Source organism: Anopheles ziemanni, chromosome 3, assembly GCF_943734765.1.
Source record: "Anopheles ziemanni chromosome 3, idAnoZiCoDA_A2_x.2, whole genome shotgun sequence".
NCBI classification, from domain to species: domain Eukaryota; kingdom Metazoa; phylum Arthropoda; class Insecta; order Diptera; family Culicidae; genus Anopheles; species Anopheles ziemanni.
In genome coordinates this window covers 25550667-25567238 of record NC_080706.1, presented here as the reverse complement: position 1 = coordinate 25567238, position 16572 = coordinate 25550667, and the positions used below count along the sequence as shown (strand labels likewise).

General features: G+C 46.1%; 4 protein-coding genes across 4 annotated transcripts; 3 read left to right on the top strand and 1 right to left on the bottom strand.

Annotated features, from left to right (window-relative positions):
* Positions 1-731: 731 nt before the first annotated feature.
* On the top strand, positions 732-5154 carry LOC131284407 (neurogenic locus notch homolog protein 3-like). The gene is made up of 8 exons (XM_058313261.1): positions 732-785; positions 841-1189; positions 2033-2259; positions 2383-2464; positions 4070-4161; positions 4237-4758; positions 4851-4941; positions 5015-5154. The coding sequence occupies exons 1-8, from the start codon at positions 732-734 to the stop codon at positions 5152-5154; spliced, it is 1557 nt and encodes a 518-aa protein (XP_058169244.1).
* A 439-nt stretch (positions 5155-5593) lies between these two features.
* On the top strand, positions 5594-8376 carry LOC131284406 (delta-like protein 4). Its single transcript, XM_058313260.1, has 3 exons — positions 5594-5597; positions 7991-8214; positions 8299-8376. The coding sequence occupies exons 1-3, from the start codon at positions 5594-5596 to the stop codon at positions 8374-8376; spliced, it is 306 nt and encodes a 101-aa protein (XP_058169243.1).
* A 706-nt stretch (positions 8377-9082) lies between these two features.
* Positions 9083-11093, bottom strand: LOC131289277 (ras-related protein Rab-35-like). Its single transcript, XM_058318494.1, has 4 exons — positions 10697-11093; positions 9796-9970; positions 9570-9694; positions 9083-9476 (listed from the first exon to the last, which is right to left on the bottom strand). Exons 1-4 carry the CDS (start codon positions 10752-10754, stop codon positions 9220-9222), a joined length of 615 nt encoding a protein of 204 aa, XP_058174477.1. The 5' UTR covers positions 10755-11093; the 3' UTR covers positions 9083-9219.
* A 434-nt stretch (positions 11094-11527) lies between these two features.
* LOC131286569 (PHD finger protein 12) lies at positions 11528-14823 on the top strand. Its single transcript, XM_058315537.1, has 6 exons — positions 11528-11596; positions 11703-12611; positions 12682-13360; positions 13426-14102; positions 14167-14477; positions 14544-14823. Exons 1-6 carry the CDS (start codon positions 11528-11530, stop codon positions 14749-14751), a joined length of 2853 nt encoding a protein of 950 aa, XP_058171520.1. The 3' UTR covers positions 14752-14823.
* The last annotated feature ends 1749 nt before the right edge of the window (positions 14824-16572 follow it).

Genomic DNA, 16572 nt, shown 5'->3' with positions numbered 1-16572 from the left:
GGAGGAATGGAGACACCAGTGCAAGCTAACCTCGGCCAAGGTTGACCGAAGGTGTTGTAATAATCTTAACAGTGTGTAGCGCCTAGCCATGGAACGGCGCTAAAATGCTGGCCTTACCCGACCTCGACTCCAACTGTTACCGACCTTCAGGGATTTCGTCCGAAGCGCGCCATCACGCCATCCGTGAGTCGGCGTCATCGCTCGCGAGTCCAACCACGCGGTTGCGGGGGCAGAACAATCTCTCTCCGCTCCTCCCTCCCCCACCACCTAAGCAGCGTTCCAGCGTTGTTGGTGGACGAGGATTGTTTTAGGATGACAATTTGCATGCCGGGTGGTGTTGAGCCGGGAACGGACCGGGTGGAAGTGCGCGGTATTCGCGATGGTTTCGGGCAAATGGACAACGATTTGCTCGTCGTGTACCTTTTTTTTTATTCTTTCAGCTATTGGATGGGAATATTTTTATATATACCCCCACCGAGGATCGAAACCGATCAGTCAGTTGACAATCGTTTAACGAACCGATCGAGTGCAAGTTTCGGACGGAAACCGTCCGCGGAGTCAGCTTTGCAAGTGGTGTAATTATTGTGCAGCGCGTTTTACGTCGCGATCGTTTCGTTTGAGGTTCAAATAATTGTTCATGCCGTTTACAATGGTACGTGTCTAGAAGTGTTGCGATTATACGACGCTGTGTTAATTGGTCGATTTTATAGTGCGCTTTTTGCTAATTTCGCATGGAAGTGCAATTGAGAGGGAGCAAGAACAGTGATCTAGACTTTTGTGAGATGGTAGTTTTTCCGAAATGTGATAGTCTATTCCTGTGTCCATTTTTCATTCTTCCAGCACCCGGTGGTCCGGATGCTGACTGCTGGCCCCGGCAAGTCGCGAGCCCTGCTGGCGCTGCTGGTGTTCGCCAACATCTGGCTCACCGCCGTAGGTATGCAACGGACCGTCTATCGGGCCGGGGACGAAATTGTGACCATAACGCGCACCAAAGTCGACCAGGGTACCGCGTCGTCCCCCGGTGCCTACTCCTACTATACGTACACTGCCGACAGTGCCCCGCAGTCGGATGTTGTGTACTATACGAACGCGAACGGGATCACTACCAGGCAGTATCAGTCCACCGGCGCCGGTACGGTGTTGACCGGAACTCGCCGCATTGCCTACGATGACGGATCTGCGACGGAAGGCATTGGAACAGTTTTGTTTCGTTTTTGTGCTTCTAACCATCGCTCTAAGTTTGCTTTAGTGTAGTATCATACGCACTCATATACACGAGGTTAACCGGTGTAGGCAAGGCAGGACCTCAGGACACAAACGGTGCAATTTAATGTTCAGAAAAATCAAACTCGGTTAAAAATTGTTTCAAAGATTTCTTAAAAGGAAACTCGTTCAAAAAAACTAATTGATGGCTTGAAAAATATGACTTGTTTTCAAAGGGGTTTGGGGTTGATATTTCGAACAGTATCTTGTAATTTTTTGCTGTTCATAATTTCATAACCCAATTTTTACATAATTTGTTCCATCTTGAAAAAATTCTGCGTAAAATGCACCTGGGTTTCTTTAACCTTATTTTGATAATAATTGAACCGTTAGAGTCGATCTTTTAATGCACCAACCTACACCGATTTTGTCTTCGTTTGCACGATGTTTGACTCTTCAAAGGTGCTTTAAATATTCCACAAACTCACTTTTCGCATTTTTAGAGATTTTGACATACTGACAATAATTTCGAAAGCTTTGTCCCTCAACCATTGCATAACAGACCAATTTTTCCTAATATGCCCGCCATGACCCGCTTTAGGATCCCATTCACAAAGTACGCACAATTTCTGTCTTCTAAACTATTCACTCACTTTTGCGATCAACGATCGACGACACTTGCCTTTTTTACTTAGACTGACTTGTGTGGTTGAAATAAAGTAGTGTGCCCGCCTTAGCTATGACTCCCCGGGAAGGTTACCGTTCCATTTCCAGCCAATTGCATAACCAACTCAATGCGTCTTTCTGCACTTCTGTACTCCCGTAATAGGGCAAGGATGCTCGCGTAACCCGTGTGGTGTAGGCGCCACGTGTCAGGAAACAGCTGGCGGCCGTCCGGTCTGCTCCTGCCCGGCGGGCTACAGTGGCAATCCGCTTGTGCAGTGCCGCCGGGCCGAGTGCCTCGATCACTCGGAATGCCGCGGCGATCAGGCCTGCCGTAACGGGAACTGCGTAAATCCGTGCGCGGGCGTTTGCGGAGTCAATGCCAACTGTGAGGTAGGTAACCGCATTGCAAATGGCCGCACGTGTTTCCTATGTGGTTCCCGCCTCAACGATCGGGTTCGTTGCCAAGTTTGCCGTACTCTAATTAATCTTTCATCCGATGCGTTTCTTCGTCAGGTTCGCAATCATGTGCCCGTGTGTAGTTGCCCCCGGGGACGTACTGGTGATCCGTTCAGCAGCTGCCGCCTCCAAGATCCTGGTAAGACATTATGGGGGAAAAACCCCCGCACCAAACAGCCGGAAGTCGTTGCGAAGTTTGTAAACAACAAAAGACGACGAAAGCATCACGGCACGCCAACGACGTGGCGATCTACATAAAGCATAAGGCAGGCGGCAACGTACGCAACCATGTAGTATCGCCGGGCAATAGTAACTTTGTTCTAAAGCGGCCACACCTACGCCCCGTGTTGCGTGCGGGTAACTATAGAACAACGGAAGCCAAATCGGACCAAGCTTACTTCATTGGCAAGCAATGGGGTCCAATGGCATCCCATGTTTGGGAGTTGCTTGCCTTGACTTTGAACTGGCATAGTACTAGTACTGTTTGTTTCCATTACCTCGTTACAATGAATCGCGGAAACATGAGTTCATCGCACCAACACCAGCGTTTGAACGGGGTTGCTTGGGAAGATAAACAGCTAAATGGGTGTAGCTCTCGGGGTAGTGTATAGGATGGAAGTCAAGCGACGTAGGGCGCGAAGTGATAAAATAATCATTTCTAGTAAACCCAACAGCCAAATTCTAACTCACATCGCTATGGAGGAGCTGACTAAAAGATTATTCTATAATCGCGAAAAACTTTGGAATGCTTTTAGGAACATCGCTCTCCTTTACGTGAACGATCCCGGAACGATGCGTACTAATGTGTTCGTCCCACAGCGGCGTGATATGATTTCAAATGCCAAACGCGGCTGATGGACGTGGGCGAACTACCCGGAAGTGGAACAGTTTTAAAAAATGCGTATATTCTCATGGTCCAATTATCGGGACGTGCAATCGTTTATATGATGCGGGTCCTCAATCCAACCACCGGTGATCGTTGGCATGGTCGTAAAAATGGTCCGGTAAAAGCTTCCTACGCAAACCATTCGGTTATGAATGGAAGACGCTCGTAAAGCAACGCTCGAATGTCTATATGGTGTTCGAAATTAGATTTGGTAAGATCCCTTGCCTGTTAGGCAGAAGAAGAGCGCCGTCACTCTGAACAAGAAAGCGTATACCAGCATTTTATCGACACATTCTTTCGTTGAACTGAGCTAATAATTTTCATTGATGGCAACAATAGACGATTGTTATTAAAAAAGACCAATTATACCATTTGGAGTATCGCTCCGTTCCGATTAAAGTTTACCGGATCTATAAATTTTCGAATCTCAATGGCCCTAGAGGATTCTCCCCAGTCTCAACTGGGGGTATATTGAAAAGATGATCACATTAGTTAAAAAAATTGCTAACTCACTGAACCTTTCTCATCATTACGGCATTTTTTTGTTTTCGTTCATATTTTTGTTTAAAATTATTTGGTATAAATTTGTAAATTAGATTATTCACAAGGATCTATGTTAAAGATTTGTTTTTTTCGCATTAGCAAGCAAAATATCTACAAAATTATTCGAAGTCTAGAAACAAGGCTTTACAGACAACTCATGCAGGCGTGTATGTATTTAATGGTTAAAATATGATTCAGACCATATCAAAGAAAAGTATAATAATTTTCACAATAATTTAGCCGTAGTGAAACTGATGAAAAAACTGGTGAAACTGAAACTAGCCCATATTTATTATATATTTTTCATTCTTCCAGAGGAGCTCTGTCGTCCAAGTCCTTGTGGTTCAAACACCAAATGTGACGTACTTAACGGTGTTCCAACCTGCTCCTGCCTTCCTGGTTACATTGTAAGTAGTGAACTAGCATAGCGTTTATGATCGACTCTGATCTGCCTCTTCCCATGACTTTCGCGTTGTCACCAGGGTTCCCCACTTTCGGGTTGCCGGCACGAGTGCGAATCGGATGCGGAATGCGTCTCGAACCAGTTCTGTAGCCAGTTCAAGTGTGTCAGCGGATGTAACCAGTGCGGCAAGGGGGCAACCTGTGCCCGCGTAACCAACCATCGGGCCGTGTGCGAGTGTCCGAAGGGCTACATCGGCAGTCCGTTCTCCGAGTGTCGGCCGGAGTGCTACGGTGATCGGGACTGTCCCGGGGGTCGTCCCGCGTGCATCTACGGTATCTGCAAGAATCCGTGCGAGGGTGCGTGTGGTGTCGGCGCGGACTGTAACCTGCGCGGTATGACTCCGGTGTGCAGCTGTCCCCGGGACATGACCGGCGATCCGTTCATTAGCTGCCGGCCGTTTACGAAGGAAGACCTGTGCAATCCGAACCCGTGCGGAACGAATGCCGTCTGCACGCCAGGCTACGATCGCAGCAACCAGGAACGACCGGTCTGCACCTGTCCCCCGGGATACACCGGAAATGCGCTTTCAAACTGCGTCCGTGTAAGTGTTCACCGTGGGACGTTTTGATGGGACGTTCAGTGATAGAAGCTGATTTGCTAAAACTCTTATTATCCATTTTCATCTTTAAACAGGGTGAATGTCAGAGTGACGCAGAATGTGCCGATCATAAGGCGTGCATCTCGTACCAGTGCGTTGACCCTTGCGCTGGACAGTGTGGAACTGGTATGTTTCACACAACAGCTTGATTCTTCCGAATTCCATCCCATAACAGCCCACTTTTTGCATCTCCTTACAGGAGCACAGTGTCAAGCGAAGCGTCACCTGGCAGTCTGTACCTGCCCGGCCGGAACACAGGGTGATGCGCTGGTATCGTGCCGTACCGCACGCAACTACCCGGTGGCCCGATACAATAAGAAACGAAATGCGGTCCCATAAATGACCGAGCGAGCCATGTTTCCGTATCTTGCACCTCGTTTTTCACCGACATAACGCCAATTCTACTCGTAAACTAAAAGCTGCCTCAAAGTATCCACATGTTCATTCCCAACGTGATCTTTAGCAGTCAAGTTGTTAACTTATTCATTAAACTACCTGTGAACCTTCCCCCCACTGGTTGAGATTAACAAATGTTTTAGTGTTAACTTTCGATGAAATCGAACCATGCCGATGCCGCAACGATGCATACTTAAGACATTGCGTTAAATTCTAGTAAATCAATAAAGTTGATTTTTATCTTGCCCGAGCACAGATTTCTAATAAACAGACAAGCAAAACTGGGAGGAAATTTTACAATAATAATTTGTTTGTGTGTGTATGGGTTTTTATTTCCAGCAATCTTTCAGTCAGTTCAGCTAAAAACTGACCGGTTTTAAAAATGGGTAAAGTTTTTGTTTGCATAATTAATTTTTGTTTTGCATAATTAAACCGTCTTCCGAAAGGCTTTAGCATTCGACAAACCTGCGGCACGGAGTTCCGGAACGACTTGACAATATGTTTGCGCTTTGCATATAAACCAATAATGCTGCGATTCAAACAAATAAAACATATATATGTTTTATGAAAGTAAATCAAGCCCTTTTTTCATTTTTAATGTTTGTAATTGTACACACGCGTTTGTATATACTCGTTGCTAAAGTCTGACCATAAGTAAATTGAACCAAGGAAAGCGCGCTACTGTGGCGTCTCTAGCGGCGTCAGGAGAAAACTAATATTTTTGGTAGTATTGGTAAATAGTAACAATGAAGTTGTGAAAGTTTCAGACCTGTACTATTGTTTTTCGCTAAATGCCGTATAATGGAAATTGATCGACCAAAAATAGCTCCGCACAAATCACTGGAGCGCCGGTGGACAGATTGACAAAGCCTGGAATCCATAAAAAAGGAAAAAAATAATTTCAATTATTTTTCCTTTGTACAGTTATACATAAGGTTTGTTATAAAAATAGGTTTTTACTATTTACGTGTTCCCTGTTCTTATAAATTCACGTACTTTTTTTTTGCTCATTTTTCGACCTGCCATTATTCCAAGGTTGTCTTGGAGTGGTACTGGGCCAATAAGATCCACTTGGTACCAAAACCAAATTTCCCAGAGTTTCGGATTATTGAAAAATTCTGTACAATCACAAAACTTCATTTTAGACGAAGTGTTGGAACAGTTAGAGATGTTCTTGGGAAGAGGAAGTGAACGGAGTTTGCGAAAACGGTGTCCCCTTCCACGATACGGGCGCTAATGCAAGAACCAAAAACAAAATACGTAAATTTATAAGAACAGGGAACACGTAAATAGTAAAAACCTATTTTTATAACAAACCTTATGTAAAACTGTACAACAGAAAAATACTTGTCATTTTTTTGTTTTTTCTTTTAATGGGTTCCCGGTATATTCAATTTGCTCTGTTGCCTAGGTGCTATAGTATTTTGTGCGGAGCTATTTTTGGTCGATCAATTTCCATTATACGGCATTTTGCAAAAAACAATAGTACAGCTCTGAAACTTTCACAACTTCATTGTTACTATTTACCAATACTATTAAAAATATTAGTTTTCGGCTGACGCCACTCGAAGCGCCACAGTAGCGCGCTTTCCTTGGTTCAATTTACTTATGGTCAGACTTTAGGTCCGTTAGGTAACGTTTACACGGCGTGACTTACGCAGATTCGTACATGAGGAAGTGGGATTTTCCTTTGATTCCCAGGTCACAACACGCAACCTGGCCCCCGTGCACGGTGTGATAGAATTCTAAATAATTCATTCCACAAATTTCCAACAAGGTTCTCGGCGTTCGAGATCTTTATCACACCGTGGTAAGGCGGAAAAACGACAATACTCTTGACGCTCGTGCACCATGTGACGCGGTAGAGCTGCAAAATCTAAACATTTACTTCGTCACGGATTCGTGTGGAAAATGTTGTTAAAACATCGCGAAATGCATACCGATGGTTTCTATGTATTCTTTTACATTTCCACCGACCCATTAGTACGTTTGTCGGTTGATTTTTTAAAGCAACTATTCCTCCCCCACAGGTGCCATTGCACCGGGAATCGTCTGTCGATCAAGCTAGTTTAAATGCGCTTGCGTTAATTGGAAAAGCTGCTATTACAGTACGCATGCTGGAAACAATTCCCATTGATAGTTCCGTGAGAAATTTGTCAGATCCAGAGTTATTCGAAGCTGTGTGTGAAGCTGCGTAGGGTTTAATATCTCTCTACGTCGTGCGGGATTCAGTTAGTAGAACTTTACTAGTCGTACAGTGCTGTTCAGTTCTGGATTTGAAATATTATAGCCGAGAGAAACGTTTACAATGGTAATAATGCACTGTGTTGTGTGAACGTAGAATGAGTTCAAGTGAATTGAAAATTTTTAAATTTCTCTTCGATTTGTGTTGTGAAACAACTATTGTTTGATGTAGTTTTGCGGACAAAAACAAATCAACTACAATTATATGAGTGAAAAAAAACGAGTAAAAACAGTATTTTACTATTTACATGCGTGATTCATGTTAAAAAATAAAAAAATATTTAAATAACTAAACAGGCAAATGAACATATTTGCGGAAGAACCTATAAAATAAAGAGGATGAAACTAATATCCATAAAATTATTTATCCACACAATGTTTCAATCTTTTAGGCTCACTTTACACTACACGCTTGTCTCTGCATTGCGTTTGTGCTTGTTGCCCGAACATACGGTGAGCCCCACAAGTCCCTTTTCGATCTCGGGAACGGTAGTTTTTTGTAATCAATAATGTGTATCGAAAAATAAACTTACAGCTCAGTGTCCCGATAATCCGTGCGGTATCCAGGCGTCCTGCCGGTTGAACACCGCCGGCATACCAGTGTGCTCCTGTCCGTTCGGCTACCTTGGTGACCCGTTCAAGGAATGCATTCGCCCGGAGTGCGTCAGCGATGGAGATTGCACGGAGTTTCAGGGCTGCCGCAAGGGCAAGTGCGTCGATCCATGCGTTTTCAGCTGCGGCACCAATGCGGCCTGCTCGGTAAGGCTTTTCGAAGGAAGGAAACAGAAGTATAATGTGATATTCATCGTGGTGTCGTTGTTGTTTCTTTTGTGTCCGCAACAGACGAAACATCACGTACCGGTCTGCTACTGCCCGGAGGGACTCACCGGAAGCCCGTTCGAGCGTTGTGACCCCCTGTAAAGTGGATCGGCCCCGCAAACAAAAAATAACTTAAAAGTGAATAGACTTTGAACACACGGTTTTAGATTCGTTTGCGTTTGGTTTTCGTTTTATACAATTTGTCCATAAAGCAATGTTTTGTCGTCATCCTTAGTTGTGTGGCTCGCCTTTTGTTTTACTGTTCTTGTTTTTAAATACACGTTTATCGAGAAAATTATCGAAGCACATTACAAATATCATAATAATAATTATTATTACTGTTACATTACTATTACGGTTGCTTGTTGGAAATAAAGATCAGAAGTTGTCGCTCCCAGGGAAGAGGAGGGTGGGAGAGGTTTCCATCCGGCAGCTGCTGGTTGACGGTCGTTGTGGACACGTGGGGTTGAAAAATGGTAATGTTTGCGGTGTTTGCGGAATGGCAACTAACTGGAAATCACCCAAGAATCCCCAGTTCCCGCGTGCCAGAAAGGAGAATCGTGGAATGGTGCGCTTTTCGTGTGGTTGTTGATTTTGATTTTTCTTTTCTGTCTTCCCCTATTCCTTACTCAAACGTCTAATTTTTGTGTAGCAGTCGCTTCTCTATGTGCATAAATTGTTCTCCATTCTCCGAATACTATCGAGGCCAATACCGTGCGGCAGCCAACGCTCAGCATGCGTTACCGTTTCGTTATCATCGATCGAACGATCGGAGTATGATCATCCCCCCTCATGGCATGGACATATGACATGCGTGGTTCCCAATTTGCTTAAATACCTTAGCTTGAGCTGGGCCGGCTGCTGGTATGGTATCACTGTACAATAATATTTCCGTTTTCCCCACCCTTACCCGAAACGATCCCAACCGCTGGCCGCAATTCCCTACTAGCAGCATTTGTTCTTCTTTTTCTGAGTACGCTTCCCGAGTTGGACGGTATCGCTGGCCGTCTCCGATTGCTTCTGTTTCTGCGTCTGCTTCTTGTGCTTCAGCACCTGCTCGGTGATGGCGAGGAACATCTCCTCAACGTTGATGTTGTCTTTGGCGGATGTTTCGAACAGTTTAATTTCCATCTGATTGGCGAAACGCTCCGCGTCCTCGGTGGTAACTACCTTGCGCGTCGGATCGTCGTTTTTATTTCCAACTGTCGAGTGCAAACCAAAAAGGTTAGTATAGTGCATTTACATGTCATTTTCCTAGCGGAATTTTCATCCCACGAAACGGTGTGGATTCATACCTAGCACTTTATTGACTATGTCACAGTTAGATTCGATTTCCTGCAACCAACGTTTCACATTGCCGAACGATTCGCCATTTGTCACGTCGTACACAACGATGACGCCGTGCGTGCCTCGGTAGTAGCTGCAGAAAAGATGGAAAGAAGGACGACGGGTTGGAATTATTAGTCTTCCAGTACGAGCTTCATCCGGTAGAGGGAAAAAACGGTTCGTTGATTTACTCACGTGTTCGTGATCGTTCGAAAACGTTCCTGCCCTGCGGTGTCCCAGATTTGCAGCTTTACTCGTTCGCCGTGAAGCAGAACGGTTCGAATCTTAAAATCGACCCCAATGGTCGTTATGTAGCTTCCGGAGAAGGTATTATCCGAGAACCGTATGAGCAGCGAGGATTTACCCACACCTAAAAGTAGAGAAGCGGGTTGGTGGTATAGCTTATGCGTTTGCTACTTATTCTAGAATGCTGGCGATAGGTTGATAGGATTGAATTAAGGTCAATCTATCGGTGGCCTTTCTGGCGCTACTGATCTGGTGTAGTACCATCCCGACAGAAGGCTCCGTTGTAGCGTTTGATATGATAGCGTTGTTGAATCCGCGCGACAAGGCCTGATTGTCGGTTTCGATTGCTGTTTATCAGCACCATGAGGCAAATAAGTTTTGATAGATTTGCGAATGAAATTGGACCGTAAATAAACAGAATAAACGGCAGCATAGGAACAGTAAATTGGTGAAAAAAAGGAAACCTTCTACATCTGCTGATAAGCAGCAGAGCAAACTGTATCATTCGCTGCACAAAAGCAAGCGTACGCACACAGATATGCTTAAAGAAGAAGAATCCGTTTAGTCACCGATTGTAAAACGAATTCCATGAATTAGATCTACTGGGAAGATGCAACTGGTGGACGGCGGGGGATAATCGATAGCTCACGAGCCTCGTACGCCTATTTTGCACTCTTTGTTGTTGAAGATTTATGAAACGTCGTAAAAAACGTCTCTGTCAACGATATCTTCCGGCCCCGGAGGGGGTGTTGTACAAAGCGCGGTGCTGTCTGGGATCATTTGACCATCCACTTCATCCTATCCAACACGTCGGGCGGAATATACGTGGGTTCCACTTTCTCCAACTTACCGCTGTCGCCAATGATAAGCAATTTGAACAAATGATCATACTCCTTGCCATGGGCCATTATCGGATCGCTTCTTTTGCACGTCTCTTCTACACTACTTGCACAAACACCCCCGTAATGCTGGGATTCGCCCGTTGTTTCCTCTGCACTCCGCAGCTAATCGGTGTTTCTATCGATCAGCAGCAAACCACAACCCGTCTAGCACGACACATAACACATCACCCGGATCACGAAACGCTATGGCGTCGGGGGGGAAACTCGGCACGCCGAATGTGTGGAAAGAAAAGAAAACACAAGAAAAACGATTCGACGAGCAACACAACACAAAAACGGTGCGGAAATAATCACATCATCGGAGACAATTTGGTCAATTTGTAATTGATGCTGCTGGAAAGCGCTTTGTTCCTAGAACAGTCCTAGAGTGTCGTGTATTCGTCGAAAATGACAGATGACAGCAATGCCGAGGTTGCTAAAGGTGCCGAGGTTCGGGATTTTATTTTGTGCGTTTATTTCAGATAGAAAGGAAAATGTAATGAAACATCCCTTGCTTAATATATTACACATTTTTTAAATGAATTCCTCCGCTGTATGGGAACGCATTAATATTTGAAATGTTAAAAAATATGTTTGATCGATCAATTGTAATCAGTTGTAAATCTACAGTTGTTCATTGGATCACTAGGCATCACAGCATCCTCGAGCCTTGCTTGTAAACATACTGTCAAAAGGCAAACACGATTGGCTGCAAAAAGCAAATAACATTGCTTGCAGCGAAAAGATCTGCTACGATTACATATTTTCTTGAAAGAAAAACTTTCCGGGTGTTGAAAACAATGAATGCAAAAATGAGCAAACAGCGTGCGCAACCGTGTGAAGCGGCGTTTTCGGGAGGTTTGATGCCGGTAAGCAGAAAATGGGCAAAACCTGTGAAGGGGTTTCGACGTCCCGTGTAGTAGCGTGCTAGTGGTTCTGTGCTTTATAACTTACGGGTTTCTGTACCATTTGCAGCTGATTCAGGCACTCATAAAACCACCCGAGTCAACGGATTCTTCAGGGAGGAATCAGCTGAGGCGGTCCAACCACCCGTATTATAGGAAACCAGGTCGGGGACACAACAACGATACGTGCGATTCCTGCAAAGAAGGTGGTGATTTGCTGTGCTGCGATCGATGCCCGTCAAGCTTTCATTTGGGATGCCATGATCCGCCACTTTCGGAGCATGAAATACCCTACGGCCAGTGGGTATGTCATACGTGCAAGTGTAAAATGGTAATAGGAGCTGAAGATCAGCTTGGTTCGGATGAAAAGTTGCGCCTTCGCGATCGTAGCCTCTCACACAAAAGCTCAAATTCCAGTAGTTCCAATGGGAAACATTCCCACGATGGTGATCACAATGATGCGTTAGCGGTGTACAGTGCCCCAACGACGCCACCGTCGGAGGTGCCGGCACCGGTTCTCGCCCCGTCCGCATCATTTGCATCGACGGTCTCTGTGGCGTCTTCGGTAGAACCGCCTGAGTCCAGTTCTGTCTTGTGCTCCGCGATGGAGGAGGAATTTAAGTCTAATACACCCCTGGATCATCTCATACAGGCGGCAAAGATTTTAAATCCCAAGCAGTTTGAACTTCCGCCGGAAATGGAAACTTACTTTCCTTTTCCAGGGACGGATAAAGTAGATAACGGCAAAAACGGTAATACGAAGCGCGCTAAACTTCGAAAAATGCACGAGCTCGACAGCCAAGGGCTGGTGCCGCTACCGGCACGAACATGTCACGTATGTGGTGCGTCGTGTCGCAAAGCGCCGCTGGTCGCCTGCGACTACTGTGATTTGCTGTTCCATCAGGATTGCCTCGATCCACCGCTCACCGCAATGCCAACTTCGATGTGGATGTGCCCGAACCATGTGCAACAGTTTATTGTGAGTAATCATAGCGGCGTCCCTTTCTTATATGCTTCAGCAAATTATTTCCCTCGTATCAATTCCTAAGGATTGGAAAATGGTGAACTCTATCTCGGCTACGGAGCGTATTCGGCTGTGGAATCGGTTCGGTGGCGAGATTGACCACGAAACGGTCAAAACGGAATTCCTCCGAAAGGTGCACCGCAAAAATCCACCCTTTCGAGTGAAGCAAAAGCTACGCCAACGGGCGAAAATCATTGTACCTCCCGCGATCGAGCATCTGTACCGGAACCCTGCTCCGCTGCTACCGTCACTCAAAACCTTCCTACGATCGCGACAGGTAGATCCGTCGGTGCACTTTGAAGCGGCACGTAAACCGATCCGGTACGACGATAATGTGTTGCTTCAGATAGTGGAGAGTGAGCTGCAAGCTATCGAAGCGGCGGACGAAAAGTTAGGATTTGAGAAGCAAAACACTACCAACCAGAGTGGAAGCGATGAGGACGGCGACGATGATGATGGTAAGGTGAAAATGGAGGTATCTGAAGGCGCAAAGAATGACAAAGGTGATGAATGTTCGGTGGAGGGCGGGATTGATAGTACGGACAGTAAATGTGCATTAGGGTTTGAAAATATTGAAAATGCGGATATCCACAAGGACGGAGACACAGGAATGACCACAACAGATGAGGGTTGTGCGGATAAATCTGAAAAGATGGACATTGTGGTTTCGGATGAAACTAAACACGATACTTCTGATACAAAAGGTATGCATTTGTGTCATTTGATTAGGTAATTTCAATAACTCATTAAGCACAATTTTTGCTTGCAGTAGAACGGGAACTGGATCATTTGGATCCGGGCTTGATCCGGTTGTTGGCGGTGCAGCGAATGCAACAGATCATTGCCGATAATCCAGCGCTTGTACGCAATGCTGCACAGAACACAACGGAAGAAGGAACGACGGTTGCGCAGTTTAACCAACAGGATGACCGCAGACAAATGCCCCTCCCAAGTGAGCTGCTCACGAAGGACGACATTGAACGGATAGCGCGCGAGTTTACCGCATCGAACGGGAACAGTACCTTTAAGATCGATAGAAAAGGGTCAGAGTCGACCACGAGGAGCGCCGTTACAGAGGATACCTTGGTGAAGGAAGTAAGCGAAAACAACCGGCCGCTAGAGAGTGTTCGAGAGTTGGCAAAAGTACAAAATGGGGTATGCAATGATACTACCACCGCCACGCCCATGGACGGTCTCGGCCATCTAACGGAGCGTATCGTAAAGCTAGCGCAACAGTCACAGATTCGAGTCAGAGCCGCACTAACGTGGATCGATTTGGAGCAGGATGGATACTTTGCGTTCGAAAAGGTTAATCCATTGGACGCGATCTGCATGTCATACCGTTCGTTTACCATCGGTTCTGGTCCGGGGAATGACGTAACGTTGGCAAAGTATGGTGACTGTTGCTGCACCTCTAGCCGACATGCGATCATATTTTACGATGAGGTCAGTGTGGGAACGTTTGATATGCTGTTTAGAAGGTAATAACGATAACGATTCTCTGCCGTAGGTCACGCGAATGTTCGAACTCATAAACTATTCCGAGTTTGGGACGGAAGTGAACGGACATCTGTACGCGTGTGACTTCGGCGATCATACGTCGGGTTCCAAGTGCGGCCCGAACGAAGATCGAACTTGTGGTTTGGATGGAAATGGCGAGCGGAAAAAGACATCGAATCAAGAAAATGGAACTGCGACGGGAGCGGCCGGTGCGAAACAGGAGCAACGGAATCAAATCAAACAGGAGCTGGACAGCATACTAGAGAAATCGCGTAAAACATGTGCGCAAACACAAGCTGAAGAGTTTTACACCACCACTTGGTAAGTCGCTTTGATTCTAATATGTGTTTTTTTTTTCTACAATATAACTTTACTTATCGTTCGTAGTATGGCCGATGTACCGCTGCCGGTGTGTAAATGTTTTCCCGAGCGACGAATACCGACACTGGCCGGCGGATGGGAGGGCAGTGCCATCTTATATCATGGCGCACTGATACGCTTCGGTTGCCATGCGTTCGTTTTCACCATCGTGGACTACGACGATGGAGCAGATGAGTTTGAGGACTCGTATCAGGACAGCGAAAGCGACAATTGAATGTAAAAATGCCTCACATATTTGAATGTTTTGATTTTGGTGGAATAAAGCATAAACAATACTCCATTTCACACCTCCATATACATAAATATACAAAAACAGTTTGTTGGTGATTAAATTGGGTCTTCGGAGTGTTGTGTAGGCACCTTGGGCGCGCGCGTAACGCTTCCGCTCAACCCTGTCCTTGTTGACTGGGTTTTCGATGTGGAGAGTCCTTGCCGTGGAGCGCTCGAGAAGATCGGCCCCGAGCTCTCTCGCTTCCCAACCGCGCACCGGCACGGACGTACGGCAGCGCTGGCCGCAATACACCGGATACACACACACGCGCGTTATAATTTTAACTTGTAACTTTGTACGTAATTAGTAATAAAGTTTTAATCATTTTATGTAAATCAACAAACCATAACAGTGGCGACGAGGAAAAAGAGACCAAAGATTTTTGTGTGTGAAAGTGAATAAGTGCGTGTGTAAAAATTCCGCCGAAGAGCAAAAGACGCCGTGAAGATTCAAGTCCGGCAGACTTGGACATGGAGGATGAGAATCGCCGTTTATCGCAGCCCGCCGAGGTTCCAGCATTTTTGCAAACGGCAAACGGCACGCCGCTTTGGCCAAACGCCCCAACGACGGAGCAGCCACCGAGTGTCCAAGCAACGCTAAGCCAGCATCCACCATCGCTCCCGCAGGCGTCACTAAGCCAGCATCCGCCATCGCTCCCGCAGGCGTCACCAGGCTGCAATCCGCGATCGCTGTCGACCGCGTGCCCACATGGAGACCATCCGATGATAGAAATCGTGAAAATTTTGCAACAGCAAATGCAGCAGCAGCAGCAGCTCATAACAAAATTAATGATGAGCCAACAGCATCCAGCCCCCTACCCGCAAATGCCAGCACAGCCGCAGGAGCAGCACCAGCCGATGGCCTATAATCCGGAACAAATAATCGACTCGTTGGCTGGGAACATCACCGAGTTTCGCTTCGAGGCCGACGCCGGGGTAACGTTTGAACAATGGTACGCACGATACGAAGACCTTTTCACCAAGGACGCTGCCAGGATCGACGATGCAGCAAAGGTCAGATTGCTCATGCGCAAGCTGGGGACGATAGAACACGACCGGTATGTAAGTTTTATCCTTCCCCGGTATCCCCGGGATTTTACGCTGGCGGCTACAGTAGAAAAGCTAAAATCAATTTTTGGGAAGGCAGAATCTCTTTTGAGCAAGCGCTACAAGTGCATGCAGCTTTTAAAATCTCGCACAGAGGATTTTTTGGCATACGCTTGCCGAGTCAATCGAGCATGCGTTGACTTCAAACTCAATCAGATGAGCGAAGAACAACTTAAATGTCTAGTTTTTGTTTGCGGACTCAAGGAGGAAACGGACAAAGATTTCCGATTAAAGCTACTAACTCGCATAGAAGAAAGAGAAGATGTAACGCTTGAGCAGCTTTCCGCGGAGTGCAATCGGATTGCAAATTTAAAACTGGATAATGCAATGATCGTCGGGGAAGCAGGAGAACGTGTGCTCGCTTTACAAAATGGCGGTCGGCATCACGAGCAAAAGATTTGCGGGAAAGGACCACGTCCCCGCTGGGGCAGTCGTGAGGATCGGTCAACAAACAATATTAAGCCACCAAGCGCATGTTGGCGCTGCGGTGGTCGGCATTGGGTGAAAGATTGTCCGCAGGCTACGCATAAGTGCCAAAAATGCGGTAAGATCGGGCATTGTGAGGAACGCTGCCGCTCACAAAAGTACCGCGTACGTCGAAAGCAATACCGACCACAACTTTCGACTAAAACCGTTAGCGTGTGCAGTGTGCAAACCA